General features: G+C 41.6%; 1 protein-coding gene across 4 annotated transcripts in view; it reads left to right on the top strand.

Moving 5' to 3' along the window:
• Nucleotides 1-16057, top strand: part of LOC135920933 (ubiquitin carboxyl-terminal hydrolase 2-like) — a 284940-nt gene that overhangs the window by 262378 nt on the left and 6505 nt on the right. For all 4 annotated transcript variants that reach the window (XM_065455220.1, XM_065455221.1, XM_065455219.1 and 1 more), the window contains 6 exons: nt 946-1010; nt 2756-2859; nt 5885-5962; nt 9405-9483; nt 9852-9953; nt 14175-14298. In XM_065455220.1, the coding sequence (XP_065311292.1) occupies nt 946-1010; nt 2756-2859; nt 5885-5962; nt 9405-9483; nt 9852-9953; nt 14175-14298 (552 nt within the window). The remainder of the gene's footprint in view (nt 1-945; nt 1011-2755; nt 2860-5884; nt 5963-9404; nt 9484-9851; nt 9954-14174; nt 14299-16057) is intronic.

The raw sequence follows: 16057 nt of genomic DNA, 5'->3' as shown, positions 1-16057 counted from the left end.
ATTAATGGCAGCACATAGCTCATGTCATGTCTATATTTCATGCCTGTCTACATACGTTAATTGTGTAAAAAAAAAAAAATTCCATGCAGTGCTTGTTTCTAGTTATCCGTTCTGTTCGGTGTTTATTGTACATTGCTATATATATATATTATGTTAAATACCACGAACATGCACAAGTCGCAATCATATTTCAATAACTTCCCTCCTTTTCACTATTAAATGTATGAAATTGACTCGTATATTCCTGTGGTGTTCGAAGGATCACCATGAACCTTAGAAGTATAAAAAGTGGCAAGACTTCAAGATGTTCTAGGTTTCATTCTGTTTAGAATTACATTGCACACCTAATGTAAAACATAGCCTGTACACATTTGAACGTGACTGTTATGAAAGTGCTTTCCATTCTTTATGCAAGTTTGACTGTAAAGTCTGTGTGGAATTTCTATTGAAGATACCTTGCAAGACACATCTAATGCCTATGCTCTGCTAGAACTTTGCATATGTGATATACCTTTGGTGCCTGTGGGAGCATGGAACTTCAAATATCATACCCAAGATTTCAGTATTGCTAATTTAAAGGTAAACTTTCAGTATTTCATTCATGCATGAAAAAATGTTCTGGTAAGATTTTGTACAAACATGAAATTGCAAAAATATAGAAAGGCATACAGTCAATGTTTTGGTAGAAGGTACATTTCCAATTGCTTTGTGCTGGTAGAAATTGTGTAGGACCATTTTGAGAAAGTTTTAGACAGCATCACTACACTTGTTTCGATGTTCCCACAGTCATTAAGCACTTATTGTGTAAAATAAGAACTGATTAATTTTAATAATATCCCGTAAAGCACAGATAGATAAATGGAACACTGGCATGTAGAACTAGTTGAATCCTAGCAAAGGTTGTGGCTCAGATCTTTTTTCTTTTTGTGCTGACATTATTTGCAGTGAGTCTCAGAAAGCAGCAGAGGCCTGGAAAAGATATCTGCGATATGACGACAGCAAGATTGTGGGTAGGTACAATTTTCAGACACGTAGCTGCGAATTGAGTGTGGATACTAGATACTATCATGAAACTTCAGGGAAAGCAGACTTAATTGTTTTTACAATATAATTTATTAATTGTGGTTTTAGCAAATGTGCTGTGGTTGAATTATTGGTTCTACAAATGATTCACAGTGCAGATTCATCCTCCTCTCATCTGCAGTGTGACTCTCATCTGCCTTGGCCAGCTTGCAAAATTTAGTGCCCACGTTAATTGCCGTAAAAGTTCCTCTGCTCTGTTCGACTTGTTTGCAAATGTGCTGATGGAAGAAAAAAAGGGAAAAAACGCAGGTGCAGAAAATTGGCTGTTTGGAAAGATCTTGAATAATGTTGAGTTTTAGATTTGATTCTGGGGTTTTACGTGCCCGAACCGCAATGCGACACAGGTGCGCCGTTCTGGGGGACTCCAGATTAATTTTGACCACCTGGGGTTCTTTAATGTGCATCCAATGCACAATATACAAGCGTTCTTGCATTTTACCCTCATCAAAATGTGGCCTCCATGGCCAGGATGTGATCATCCCGCACCCTCGGGCTTAGCAACGCAATGCCGGTCAAACGTTTCATGCACAAGTGGCTAACTCCAGTTGCATGGTTTAAAAAAAATTTCAGTGGTTTCTGATGACTATGAGGCACCTGATCCATCTGATTTTGAGCAGTTCTCTTCTTAGCCTCCACAGTCATTCGTTTTGTGGTAGCTAATTTCTTAAACTGCCAGAATAAAATGCGTACTCGGAAGTAATGCTGCAAAAGCACTTCACAGTAGTTCACGTAGTGTTGCATGTGCACGTGGGCCTGTATTTCGTAAATATTCTTGTTTTCTGTTCCTTTTGTCTTCATCATGGGTCATTCCTTTTGCCTTTGTCATTGGCTTGGCCGCTTCTGCATCGTCATTATCGCTGGGATTGGTCAGTAGGTACGTTGCATTTAAAATCAAAGCAGTGTGCTCAGCCATAGTGGTTTAAGCAAGCATTTACAGAGTACCAAAAACTACTCCATGAACCCTAAACAGCTTTTCACTTTAGAAGTTCAATGTTGTTAAATTCAAGCACATCAATCGTACAGGGAATTGCCATTGTGCCTTGCCACTTCTCGCTGTTGTGAAGCTGCCTGTAACTTACGGTATTGTTTTTTTCTCGAGCATCTGTTCCACCCAGTTTCTAAGTCTGATGGCACTTTGTAGTGCAAGATGACTGGCTGTGTGGACATGGTAGACCGAACTGTTGAATGTCCTTCGTATAATAGAGCATCATGTGGCGCTCTGCTGTGAACACAAAAACTACTTAGCACATTGATTCACTCTTCTACCTGCATAGTACCATAAAGTCACATTTCAATTCATTCTTCAGCAGTAATTGCTGTTTGAGCGTAAATTGATCAGTAATCGCTGTTTGAACACAGATTGTGTGTCCCTTTTCATATTTGCACCCTCTTGTAAAAGTACTTTGCCTCTTGACCTGGCACCCACTGTAGTTGCTGTGGAACTCTGCTGCTGAACATGTGGCCGTGGGTGCGATTCCCAGCTGCCGTGACCACATTCCGGCAGGAGTGGAATGCTAACATGCTTGTCTGCCGAGCTTTGCACGCATGTTGATTGAGGCACCCCAGCTGCTCTCCCATAGTTCCAGTATTGCTTTGAGGCGTTCAAAATTGATCAATCATGATGTGGCATCAAGGTGTTTGCCACTGACCACTGTGCCTATTTTTTATGCAGACTGCTTCGTTGGCCAGCTGAAGAGCACGCTCAAGTGCAGTGTCTGCGGCCACAAATCGGTGACCTTCGACCCCTTCTGGGATCTCTCCCTCCCGATACCCAAGGTGAGAGCCGCCTTTGCACATGAATTCCTTTAAAGACAAGCTTTTGTTACATGTTACCAGCACAAAATCAAGCTGTACGCAGAGGGAGGGCACAGACACCACAAATGCAGAAGTGGCAAAAGAAAGAAACTAGTAAAGAAAGTGGCGGCAAGGCAGGACGTCCCAGCTTTGTTCTCAGCTCCAGACAGGTTGGCACGTGTGTTCCTGGTCGTCATTGACATGACTAGGAAATCCACCTGTGCAAAAAAGTATGCCTTGCACTTCTTTACACACAAACCACCCGAGTTTTGTGCAGAACTGAGTGCGTTTAGAAAATACCGCTCTCGATCGTGTTGAAGATGCTATATATAGGTCAGACTGGAAGCTGACTAAGTTGACTAAATGATAGCCTGAGACAACACAGCATGCATGTAGAAGCAATAGCAGGGCCATGACATCTAGCTGGACATTGTCAAAGATGTCAGTGTCACTTGCTTTTTGATAACATAAATGTCCTATGTCACTTCAAATCAGAACAGACTAGATTGGTTTTTGTGACATTTTGCAGTAAAAAAGAAGGGGGGGGGGATAACTGTCCAAGTGAAAAGGCGGGCGAGTTGGTTGCTGCAGTTCATATTCATAGTGGAAAATTGCAGAAAACACGCAGACGAGGAAACAGTATAGGTGGAGTGAGTGTTGGTATTTACATCAACTGAGTGTTATTACATTGTTGCAAATATGCATACCGGCCTGAACAATTGTGCACAAGCGAGGGTGAAAATACCCTTAACGACCAATGTGAAAATAGCAGTATCGATGTCCTAAACAAATTCACTGTACCAAACATGGTTGCCGCTGCATGCTTGCGGAACGTTCATTCAAGTACTGATACTTTTCTCATGCTAGTGTCACACTGATGGAATGCTCACACATTTATTGTGGTTGTCGCTGGTGAGCGAGAGCTTCAAAAATCTCTCGCATTGCTTAGTCCTGACTCACCCAGTCTGTATTGTTTCTTTGTGTGCCTGTTTCCTCAAATATTGCACTGCCAACATGAATAAAAAGTATAGGAATAACTGTATTAGCACTACTTCTATTGGTATCACAAAAAGTAAGTCTCTTGGTCAGAAGATGACTTGCATGTATGCATTAATGCTGTTTGGTGCAATCCTTGTTTGGTGTAGGCCAATGTTGAGTAAATGTCACTTGTTATCCAGTGTTTGTGCTGTCTGTCTTCTCTTTGTGGCGTGTTTGATTTTGTGCTGGTAACACGTATCGCGAATCCAGCGACCACTTAACCTTTCTAACAGCATTAGTTATAGCCCTGTGTTTAATAGGGAGCAGACGAGTTTAGGACTTTGATTCAATGCAAAAAAAAATATGAATAGTCAGAAGTATGATCTCAGAACCCCTTTAATTTCATCACGTGTGAGCTGTGCTTTCATAAAGCCTCACCAAGATAAAAGTCACGCTCAATAGGAGTAATGCCCAACCTTGATATAATGAACATGAATATCATGAATTATTCAATATAATAAAGTAAATCTAAAGTTATCGGCGATATCGGCATGTAAAATATGCATGCTTGTAACTGTTATCATATACAGTTAAACTGCGATATAATGAAGTAGGTAAAATTGCTTCATTGTATTGAAGTTTTGTTGTATTGAAATTCGGCCTTTCATGCAAATAAGTATAGTCGCTTATCGTTTTTTCTTGCACGGAAAGGGGCTGCAGCATTTTCTGAATTGGGCAATTGAAAAACGCAAATTTGAATAAGAAAACAATTCATTTTGATGAATTTGGCAGTCAGCGACAAATGATAAGGCTTCATGCCACATCGGGGATATCTTTACACAGGTGGTCAAATTAAGCAAAGCCAGCCACACTTCCGCATGTACTCCGCTCCCGCGGCTGGCAGTGTCGCCCGCACTGGGACGATGCTATCATGAAATGCGCCGGTGAATTTAGAAGGCGAAGCGTTGTGGGCACGCTCCACTGCGCCGTAGCCTTCACAGTGCAAGGCGTTGAGGAAGGAACGGGAGCACAGCGGAGGCCGTGTTTGAATGCCAATAACTCCGCTTCAGCTAAATGCACTGAAGTACTTTTTGTTGCAAAGTATTTCTGAAATAGCCTATTTTCACCTAAATGGTTTTCTCCACTTCAATAAAAAATGGTTCAGGGCCCCATTAAAGGATAAGTGTCTTGCATTATTATATTAAGTTTAGAAAAACAGCCTTATTAGCCATCTGATATCTATATGCCTTCACGACGGAACCGTAGATGTGTGCCGTATGCGGCGATGACAGAGCTTGAAAAAAGTGCTATTTTAGGTCTAATGTTCACGGCAGGTGGTGTCACTATTGTATAAAGTACGTTGCAATGAAACATTTTCATATTTATTACGATGAGAGGGCACAGGTTCTGCATCAAAAAATAGTATGAAACGATACCCACTTCTGAATAGCATGTCCTCTCAACATTTCATTGACAGTGGTTGTGTTTGAGTCTGGTTGTCTGAGCGATAGTGACATCCATTGTTATGTACACTGTGAGTGGGATGAAAGTTATTGCATCTTTGCTTCATGTTTGATCATGTACAGTCAACAATGTAAAAGTGTTGAAAACTATTTAAAACTTATTAGAATTGTTTAATAATGATTATTTCATTCAAACACAAAATTGAATAGTGACTGCTTGATTCAAGGACCGAATGAGCTTGTTATTCTATTCGTTACCTGCAAATTTTGAATATTTTCAGAACCCTAGAATATGATGCAGGAACAGCTACAGCTCTGCTAACATAGCTTCTATCCTTGTTACATTTGAGCTCTACCCTTTTCAAACTGTTTCACTTGCTCTATCGCCACTATGGCTTTGCTATTGTCAGAGTTAATCCTTTGCGCAGCCGTCAACAAGAACAGAATAGATGGAGTAATGAGGATCATCGTTATATACCATCGCTTTCCTTGTTGTGCCATTTAGTGTTCCTTTGTTCTCTGTTCATGCATATACTCACTGTTTATGTGCCTTTGCAATTGTGCAGAGCTCAGACCCTGTCACAATCCAGCAATGCCTGAGCCTTTTCACCAAAGAAGAAGTGCTCGACGGTGACGAGAAACCTGTAAGTTTAAGCTTGCCCATTTGGCTTGCGTACAGTGTGGCTTGCACACCTCATTTCACTTAACCGAGATTGCAGGCATCAGGCTAGAATAGTGATTAAGGTGGCTACATGCGGCCTGGTGACAACAATGTCACCGTCCTCTGTTCCCCGCACCATCCAAACTTTCATTACGCATGTCCCAGGCAGGGTATCAAACCGTAACTGAAACGAAAACTGAAAAAAAACACATTATATTTGATAGAACTCGAACTTAACCGGGATGTTACAAGTTTTTTCACTCGGGTGCGATACTGAATGGAAAGAATAATGGTTTTCAGTTCAGGTAGCCCACCTTTTTTGGAGTTTTTCATCTATGCATTGCCTGCACTTGTGACTCAACTATGCTGATTCATTTGTAAATACATACCAGCTTTCTGTAATTTAAAATGTAGCAGTTTTCAGTGTGTTGCATCCGGGGGCAGACTAGGTTTTGTCAACGCACCACTATTCGCATCATATCTGGTGCCTCGACTCGCCAAACTGTGAAGCGTGCAAAGTACCTGAGACAGTGGAGCATGTATACTTGTTGGTTGCCCCAAGTGTGCCTGTGAATGGCAGACATTGGTCTTTTCGTTAGCACCAATTAACAGGCCTTTCAGATAAAGTGTTACTATGCCGTCAACTGGACATATCAATGAAGTGAGCCATCAAAGCTCTCAGAATATTGAGTTAACAAAAGCCTAGGTTCAAGGTGGTAAACGAGCCCTTTGAGCACAAGCATGTATATAATTGTATGCTACTGCCTGTACTTATCATTACTCCTTAGTCCCCTATTTTTTTCTTTTTCCATTTCCTCCTGAGCAGTATAGCACGCTCCATAACTCTCTGCGTTCCCTCAATATACTCTCTCTCTCTTGTCTCCCTCAATAAAGTTGTAATAAAACTGCACTTAGCAGCTTCACAACACAGGCTCCATTGTGTTCTTTCGCACTTCTTTATTCTCTTTTCTCCTCCTGCCTCTTGCCTTGTTTCAACTTCTTCTATTTGCGTAGGATTGCTTCATTCCACCCAGCATTGTTTGCATCTCTCCTGGGATGATACTTGAATATATTCCCAATAGCAGCGCATTCCATGGTGTCATTGGGACCAATGTATCATATGGTCTTTAAGTGTTCTTGTTGACTTGCCGTTTTGATCACACGAAATGGTCCGTTATAGGCCGCATTCAGGCTTGGCCCTCTTTTTACCAGTACGAAGTCATCAACATCGAGTGTTGGTAACGTTGTATTCTGCCTCTTGTAGAAATTTTTCTTAATTCTTTCACGATACCTTGATCTACTATCTTCAGTTCTTGCTGCTTCTGTGAGCTTTATGTTCTTGTCAATGCCGAGGCTTATATCCGCGGGCAGATAAGGTGGTCTCCCAGTTGCAGTGAATAGAGGAGTGCATCCTAGGTCAGATGTATATGAGCGGTTGTGGTGAGCTACTGCCTCTTCCAGATGTTTCCAACCACCTGGCAATGCTGGGTACATGCTAATGTATTGTTTGGTGTTCCTGATAGCCCTTTCAGCTATCCCATTTGCAGTAGGATGATAGGGCGCAGTGAACTGTAACTTGATGTTACGCTTTTCAGCCCGTTCCTCTAGCTGACAACTTCAGAAAGCAGGTCCATTGTCGGAGACAATTACTTTTACATTGCCAAACATTTTCCTGTTCAAAAAGAAAATTACGCAGTTAGCGTCTTCTTTACCAGCTTTTCCTGCAATCATCCTGGTGCGCTCGTCAATGCACAACAGGAAGGATTGTCTCTCCTTGACTCCTTCAGGCTTTTTTTTCGAAGTTGTGGGAAGTCTAGACGAATAACCTCAAATGGCGTGTTAGAATATTGTCGTATAACCATTTCGTATGTTGGCTGTTTAAATTTTACTTTGTTAATCTGGCATTTATGACATGATAATGCATAGTCTTTTGTTTCTTGCTTCATACGAGGCCAGAAGAACCTTTTTGTCGATTTCATATAGGTTCTCCAAAAGCCATCATGGCCTCCTATTTCGGGGCCATCATGATACAGTTCCAATATTGGAACCAAGAGAGTAGAAACGGCAACTCCTCCATTTTTAGTACGTTACAAAACCTCGGTTCCTTCCCATATCCTTGCAAGATTTGCCTCTTCATGGTTGTCTGGAAGCATAATGGCTAATTGTAACATTGCATCCATGTCCTTCATAGAAGCTCCCGGGTGATGTACCACTTCAAAATAAAATTGCTGAATTTCACCCACCCAACGGGCTATCTTTACTTTCAATTCGGCCATCTTCAGTATGTACGTTAGTGCTTCATGGTTTGTGTATAGCTTGAACTTTGCACCTTCCAAACAGAAGTAGCGGATGGCTTTTAAAATGGTGAGAGCTTCTTCTGTCATGGTATAGTTCAGTTTTGTTGAACGTGTAGCTATAGTATCCTACTACACAAAGCTGTTGGTTTGGTTGTCGTGATGAGTCTCTCTGATAGAAGACTACTCCCGTTCCCTAATGCAATGCATCGGTATTCTATTCAAAGGGCAGCAAAAAGTCTGGTAAGCACAACACAGGATCTGAAAAAATTATTCGGACCGGTTCTCGGTAGGTGTCGCCACATTCTTCTGTCCAACAAAAGGGAACATCCTTTTGTTGACTGCGCCAAAATATGTAATAAAACTGCACTTAGCAGCTTCACAACAGACTCCATTTTGTTCTGTCACACTTCTTTATTTTCTTTTCTTCCCCCGCTCCTTGTCTTTTTTCAACTTCCTCTATTTGCAGGCCGTCATAGGATTGCTTCAAAAGTTTCGATTCACATAGATTACAGCATTGGTGTTCCGTCAGCATAATCCTTTCGCCACTGTATGCAGCCTGAAAAACAAACTGTTGTAATCTTTCAGTGCAGCTTAGCTGCACTGTCACATTTTTGTACAAAATAAATGGGTGCCATTTTTCTGTAATTATTCTTCTGTTATGCACATGAACAGAGGTTTGAACCATTAACTTCCTGCTCAGAAAGTGAACCAGAACTGAACTGTTTTCAGTAAACCAAAATGAAAACCGGAACCAGAAAAGTTAAGGTTCGAGACTCTGGTCCCTTGTTTAACAGTGCCACCAGCAGGTACATGTCCATCCTGTTTAGGACAAGCTAGATGTGTAAGAAAGCCTGCTTACAGAAATTTGGATATTGTTCATCGAAAATAAATTGGTGCAATTTTGATGTGAAAGAACTGGTACTTGAGGCCACTAACTCGTTAAGATAATGGATATGGAAGAGTATAAAATGTTGCTAAATGTTTAGTTGGCCTGATCTGTGCGTGTTTAGGCAAGCATAAACGGCAGAAAATAGGCTTCGTGTTTAGCACTATGCTTTCTTGTTTGCTGTTACTTAAGACACATGGTACCCATTCTAAATGCTCTTTTGTTCTGTTTTCTATTTTCAGACTTGCTCTCACTGCAAGACCCGTCAGAAATGCACGAAAAGCTTTACCATCCACCGGTGTCCAAAAATTCTTGTGCTTCGTATCCTTTTTTATGTGATATATTAGAAAAATATTTTTCTGTGAATATTGATAGTGATCTAATTGCTGTAGGCTCTAGATGGGTAGTTGTCATGTGCTATAAATTTCATTAACTTTTTTAAATCTGACATTTGTGACGTTTAGTGAGACACCGAAGCAGTGTGTCGGTAGAAACACACCTCTTTGTAAAGGTGGTCAAAGCATCATCTGCAACACAACGTGTGTGAAAAACATTAATGAAGTATCTGCCCACAGTTAAAAGCTAAAATGCAGACTTAGAAAGTATTTATTTTTTGAAGTAGTGGCTCAAAATGGAGCATAACTGATACATTGGAAAAGCTTTTTATCCTTGACTTGTGTTGTTGGCAGATCTAAAGCGATTCTCTCCCAGTGAGAGGTTTCGGGCGAAGCTGAACACTCGTATCGAGTTCCCACTGACGAACCTTGATCTCTGCCCATATATGTCCAACAGTGAGTGCTTTTCTTCTTTTTCTGGCTTTATCAAACAAAGCTCTATGCCTACACCTTATCTCTCATTGTTGTCGTTGCATTGTCATTGGAAGCATTAGAGCTTACAGGTCTCGCATTAGCAGCATGAGGACAGAAATAGTCCTGCGATTGCTGATGGCAGGCTTACTTAAGATGGACACTATATTCACGATTGTCAGTCAGTGACTCCATGTCCTGTGATTTGTCCTAGTCTTGCAAACAGGGCATGAGCTTTGTTTCTAATACTGTCATAAATCTGCTCCTGCAGCTGAAGTTACAGGTTTCATGGTATAATTCTCTGACGCGTCAGAAATGCCATAAAATATTGTATATACTTGTCTAAGAGCAGCACTTCTTTTTCGCAGTCTTGACAAGGCGCGGCCCTTATATAGGGCGTGCCATTGTAGTATAATTCTTCTTGCCGTATATAATGCCCTTGATTTCTATTTGCAAAAAGAGAGAGCTCTGTTGCTGTTAAAATGCAATATTTGTTCATGCGAGCACACCACACAGGTAGTGCCCGTCTATAGTCCTCACTACTGTTGCCGTCGCCACTGCACACTCACGGATACAGTCGCCCTCAGTGCCCTTCGTGGCATTAGATATGACTGCACTGCAGAGCTTTTCACAACAATGTGTGAAGACAACGCACACCCCGTGCTCAGAATCCAAGAGTCTGCACACAAGCTGCAATGCTCTCTTCCGTCTTCGAATTCTTCATTTCAATGTATTTGTGTTTTTCGAATCTTGGGCTCTCAAGTTGGAAGTGCAGTTTTTATGAGTGCTGCCCTTAGTCAACTATATATGGTATCTGGTATATATGCACACTGCTAGACTAGTTCATTTCATCGTTTTGCAAGCAGACTGAAAATTGCGGTCGCTCTCACCAGAGCTGCACAGATAAGACTGGCACATTAGTGACACTGGCTCATTGGTGGGAAAAACATTTTGCTGATGCAGTCTTAAACAATGAACAAACACAGAGCTACAATAATTTTAAAACATCTTCTTCTGGGTGCAAATCTATTTCTCACTGCACCCCTCCTTAAAGGGACATTGTTAAGTCAAGCTAAAATGATAAGTTTTCCAACATGCCTAGAGCACCACTTTTACAAAAGTTTTTGCAAGTGAGGAGATGGTATGAAGATAACGACAAGGTTTATGCCAGTACTGTGAAAATACGGTACCAGCTTCCATGGTGTAACATGTCACATTTATAATTCACCAAATGTTCTCAACTACGGATACTCCAAGAGAAAAAAGTTGTGCTGCAATTCAGCATACAAGATAATGTAGTATGGTCGATTTTATACAACTTTCCTATAAAACATTTCATTGAGGCTGCCTCATCACACTGCTTTTCAGGGCGACTCAAGGGAGAATGGCACCCGGTCTATCGCAGCCTCTGACTCAAAAAAGATGCGATTAGTGCCCTGAAGAGCGTAGATTCTGAGACTGCTGTCGTAGCCTTGCTCTTCTTCCTGCAATTAAGTCATCTCACCATAAAACTAATGTTTGCAATGTTTTTAATGTGTGATCTAACAGTCTATGTGGTTAATTTCTTGTTTTACTTCGGACTTGACCTAGCCTGTTACATGTCAACTGGCAGAAGCATTATCCCCTTTTCCTTTCCTAAGAATTTCAATTACAAAGCATCCTCCTAAGGGACACTAAAGGTTAATATTAAGTCAACGTGGACTGATGAAATACCATCCCAGAAACCTCGAAACGCTTGTTTCATGTGAAGAAGAGACTTATTTTAAGAGAAAATGCGTCCTGAAGCGTCCGCGTATCTCTAGCGCAGTTCAAATCGCCTGCCCTCCTATCGAGGAGTGGTGACGTCATGATCTCGTAGTGACGTTGCGTTGTCGGTGAGTAAAACGATGTTCGCAGACGGTGCTACGGCTTTTCTGCGCAAACGCGCAGGCAGAAACAGAGCGAAGACAGAGCCGACAGCATCGCGAAAGCGTAACTATAGTGGCTAGCGGAAGGGAAAGCGTGTTCTTTATTTTATGACGCCAACTTTGACGCTCATTGCAATGGACGACGCTGACAACGACACATTGGCTCGCGATGCTGGGCTCGATTTAAGCGATTTAAGCACTGATGAACATGACCTGCTGCTGAGGGTTCGCGCTGCCAGCATCGCTGCGTACTACTACGTTGGCAACTGTATGTCATGGCTGTACATATTCGCACATTTGTAACGTTTCCTTTGTGAAAACCAAATGCCGCACTCACCGCCCCGGCTTTGACCTGCAGTCCTTGCGCTTCGGAGAATGCAGGCAAGACTCGCGGAACAGCACTACGGGAAAGCATTGCTTTGAAAGGCACTCCACACGACTTCAGTAAGTCGGCGTTGAACTCGTAATCCTCTGGAGGAAAGTGCAGCGAGCACCTTATGCGATTTTTCGGCTCTTTGCATACGAGAGGTTCTCCTTCAAACAGAGAGGTTCATTCTTAGGCACACAGTGATAAGTAACGTTGGATTCGCCGCTGCAACTGCCCTTGGCTAAGTTCCGCGAACCGTTCGCGAATCCCACGACATCACATGGACAGGGCATTCTCGCTGCTTGTTCCAAATGCAAGTTTCGCAAGCCAGCAGGACCAGTGCAGCACGACGCGATAATGAAACAACTGAAACTCCAAAGCGCGCGCGGCACAGAGTTGAGCGAAAACGAAACCTTTCGATCACCCATACTACTGAAGGGTAACGTCAAAATGTGGTTTTTTCTTAGAATCGAATAGAAGTAGACAAGTAGCATTTTATTCCGTCTTACAACCTAATGAAATTATCTTTTTAATACAAGTAGTTGAGTACTAGTGACATAAATTATGATGAGGAGTGCCTTCGTCATCGGGCTAGTACCGGAATGTCACTGGGGGGTCTCAAATCGTGTCATGCATTTACCTCAATTTCTCGGTTACTAAAGCTCTGTTCGCGATTATATTGACGCCTTAGACGTTCTAGAGCATTGCTTTATCGCTTTACCTTGACTTCATAGTAGCCTTTAGTGTCCCTTTAAGAGCAATTGGCGGCGATTCTGAACAGTGGCCACAAACATTTTGTCAAAATTTAGAAACTACTAACACTGCTGTGCACGTTATGATGTCCAAGTGTAGTTGCCTCACAATAGCATCTTGATATAGCAGAAAAATTTCCAAGACATCCTTCTGTGCTACAGTATATCTGCAGAGATTGCACTGCAGAGATTGTTCAATCTGGTGTGACAGTGCACATATGGGCAGCAGTTATATTTTGCTTCTATATGGTGGGCAGTGTTTCACTGAGTTGTAGTGGATTACAGTCGATCGTACATTTTACGCATACATTAGATATCGCATGATGTTTTATTGGCTGTTTGGCTTGCAGTAGTAAGTAATGTTTCAGTTCATTTGCAGTAAATCTCAGTTAAATTTATTTAAAGCACCTTAAATGTACTCAGTAGGGGCATAAGATGACATGAGGATGACATCATGTCTACAGTACACCATAATAGATATTTTTGGATTATCCAAAATGTAAAAAACTCAAAATCGAAATGCAGCCCGCAAGGATAGAGATACTGCACCGTTCATTGTGATTTAAAAGGGTTAAAATAAACACGCAGTCATGAGTTTCATTTCCTATTGCAGTGGCCACATTCTGGCCAGGGTGGAATGCAAGAACACCCACGTTCTGTGCTTTGGGCACACGTTTGTGAATCCCAGGTTGTCAAAATTAAGGCACAGCCTACTTACTATGACGCTTCTTATAGCTTGTTTGTTTTGGAACGTAAATTCTATAATATAGCATAATGGTTAAAATATAGTTATGGGAATATTATTTTACCTGTATTGACACCTTGCAAAGTTAAACATGATTACCACTTTGTTGCATCTTTTAGAAAGAAGTGCTAGAAATGTTCGACACACATGGCATTTCCCCACAGTTAAAGGAGGATGGCTTGTGCATTGGTTTTAATTTATAAGAAAAGTTGTGCCAGTCGGTCACATTCTGGCTATATTAAAGGATAAGGATTGAGCTTCGTTAAATGTTTGTTTCTCCGGTTGAATATAATGCAGCTAGTGGCTTCTTGCTTCATTTCAAGACTGTAGTAGAGTTTCTCTCACTGTGCCTCATGTGAAAAGCTTTGAGAACTTTACTTCCTATGTGCATTTGTCATGAATGCTCATTTTGCTGTGCATCTGGGCTTCTTGCAGGTCATTATGTGATGTACAACCTGTACGCGGTGTCTAATCACAGTGGCTCAACCTACTCTGGCCACTACACCGCTACCTGCCTGCACCCCAAGTCTGGTGAATGGCACGAATGCAACGACACAAAGTAAATTAACTTTCTCAGTGCTTCTCATTTTTCTCATGCTTGCATCCGCGACCTCTCAGTTTTATAGACAACACAACCTCATTCTTGTTACCCTTGAAATTAAGTATTAATTACGCTGCTTTGTCACCTTTTTGCCAGATGTTCGCTTTACCTAAAAACTCTTGGTGCATCCTAACACTGGAAATAAAATTTCGTGCTCTCTAAAAAAAATAATTTCAAAATTTCGATAAATTTTCATATTTTCAATATTGTATTTCTTTGTTGAAATTAAATGTCAAACAAATCAGCTGTCTGTAATCAACAGTGGTAGAATGAGGGGGAGTGTTGGCTACAGCCTAGTGCAATTCTCTTGTTCAACTACTATTGCCTCTCCATCTTCCTATGAACCTCTTCCTTGTTTGGACGTTAGCTGTTTGAGCTATGTGGCAGCCCTTCACATTCAACTTTAGGTGAGAAAGAGAGCACTAATCCAGCCTTTCAGCTTTACTAGCATTCTCCAGACCTTGGACAATTGCATTTCATCTTCTACAACTACACATGCTAGCTATTGTTTCAGGTGTGTACAGAGGTTCACTTGTTTCACATGTTGGATCACACATTTCATATGCCGAGCATAAATGGCAGCACCATACCATGCCAGAGTGATTTGGAAGGAAGTGTTGGCTGCTCACAGTTGCTTCGTGTCAGTCCATCGAGAAGGCATTGCAAATGGATATGGCTAGTGCATCAAACATACGCAAAGGGGAAGTTTTCACTGCAATTTGATGCACCTCTAGTGAAAGTGTATTGCACTTTTGCCTCTTAAGTAAAAGCCACAGCTATTATTAAGAAAGAAATATGGTACAAATTTTCCCTGCTGACAAAACACAACCAGTTTATATGTAGGCTACATGGATGCGAGATTCTGTAGTAAATCACCTCGCTCATTGCATATAGACTGCTTTGTGACATCAATAACATTGTTAGGTTACAAGCGTAGGCAAACCAGCTACTACCTCGGAACTTTGGAAGGAACATCAGAACTGTAAATGCAATAAAATTGTGAAAGTGATAGATCAAGACTGTAGCTATGCAGTCAACGTTTGCTTCTTCGAACTCCCTAAGAACCACAAAAACATCAGAAAAAAAAAAAGAATACGTGCCTTTACTGTGTTCAAAAGCTTAAATTGCCACAGGCACGTCATAAATGGCTTTGAAGGCCTGCCAGTACATTTATTAGGCATTGCGGCACCCCGCAGCGGCCACTATCTCTACACTATGTAGCTGACCACAGCTACATACAACTGTATGTATGCATAGCGTTTGCTTTGTGCATGACAGGGCTTGAGTGCGTACTCATACTCCAGTCTTGCTGGGCTGTATTGTGCAGACCGGCTTTGTTCTGCATCAGCTTGGCCGACGGATAATAGTCGCATCCAGCTTGCGCATTTTTCAGTGCTGTCAATAGCTCGGTATATAAAAAAAAAAGTGAAGTCTGCCAAGTTGTCCAACCAGGAGCTGGCAAGAAGTGAGCGCGTGCTTGCAACCATACATATGGTCTGACCTTAAGTGTCCCGTGGTTCGAGGCTAGTTAAGTGTTCAGAACGAGCAAGACCTGACAGCTACAGCACCAACAAGCAGGGTGACCAAACTTTAATTCCTGCGCGGGCGGCCGCAGCCTAGCATGAGCAGACGATAGTTGGCTTCTTCCAGAAGTACGTAACTATACCCGTATCTAAAATTATATTTTCGTTTCAGCCCATAAATTAAAGTGCATTAA

The sequence above is a fragment of the Dermacentor albipictus genome, chromosome 4 (assembly GCF_038994185.2).
Source record: "Dermacentor albipictus isolate Rhodes 1998 colony chromosome 4, USDA_Dalb.pri_finalv2, whole genome shotgun sequence".
Classification (NCBI taxonomy): domain Eukaryota; kingdom Metazoa; phylum Arthropoda; class Arachnida; order Ixodida; family Ixodidae; genus Dermacentor; species Dermacentor albipictus.
Note: the sequence above shows the minus strand (reverse complement) of the source record. Positions and strands in the feature narration are given on the sequence as shown.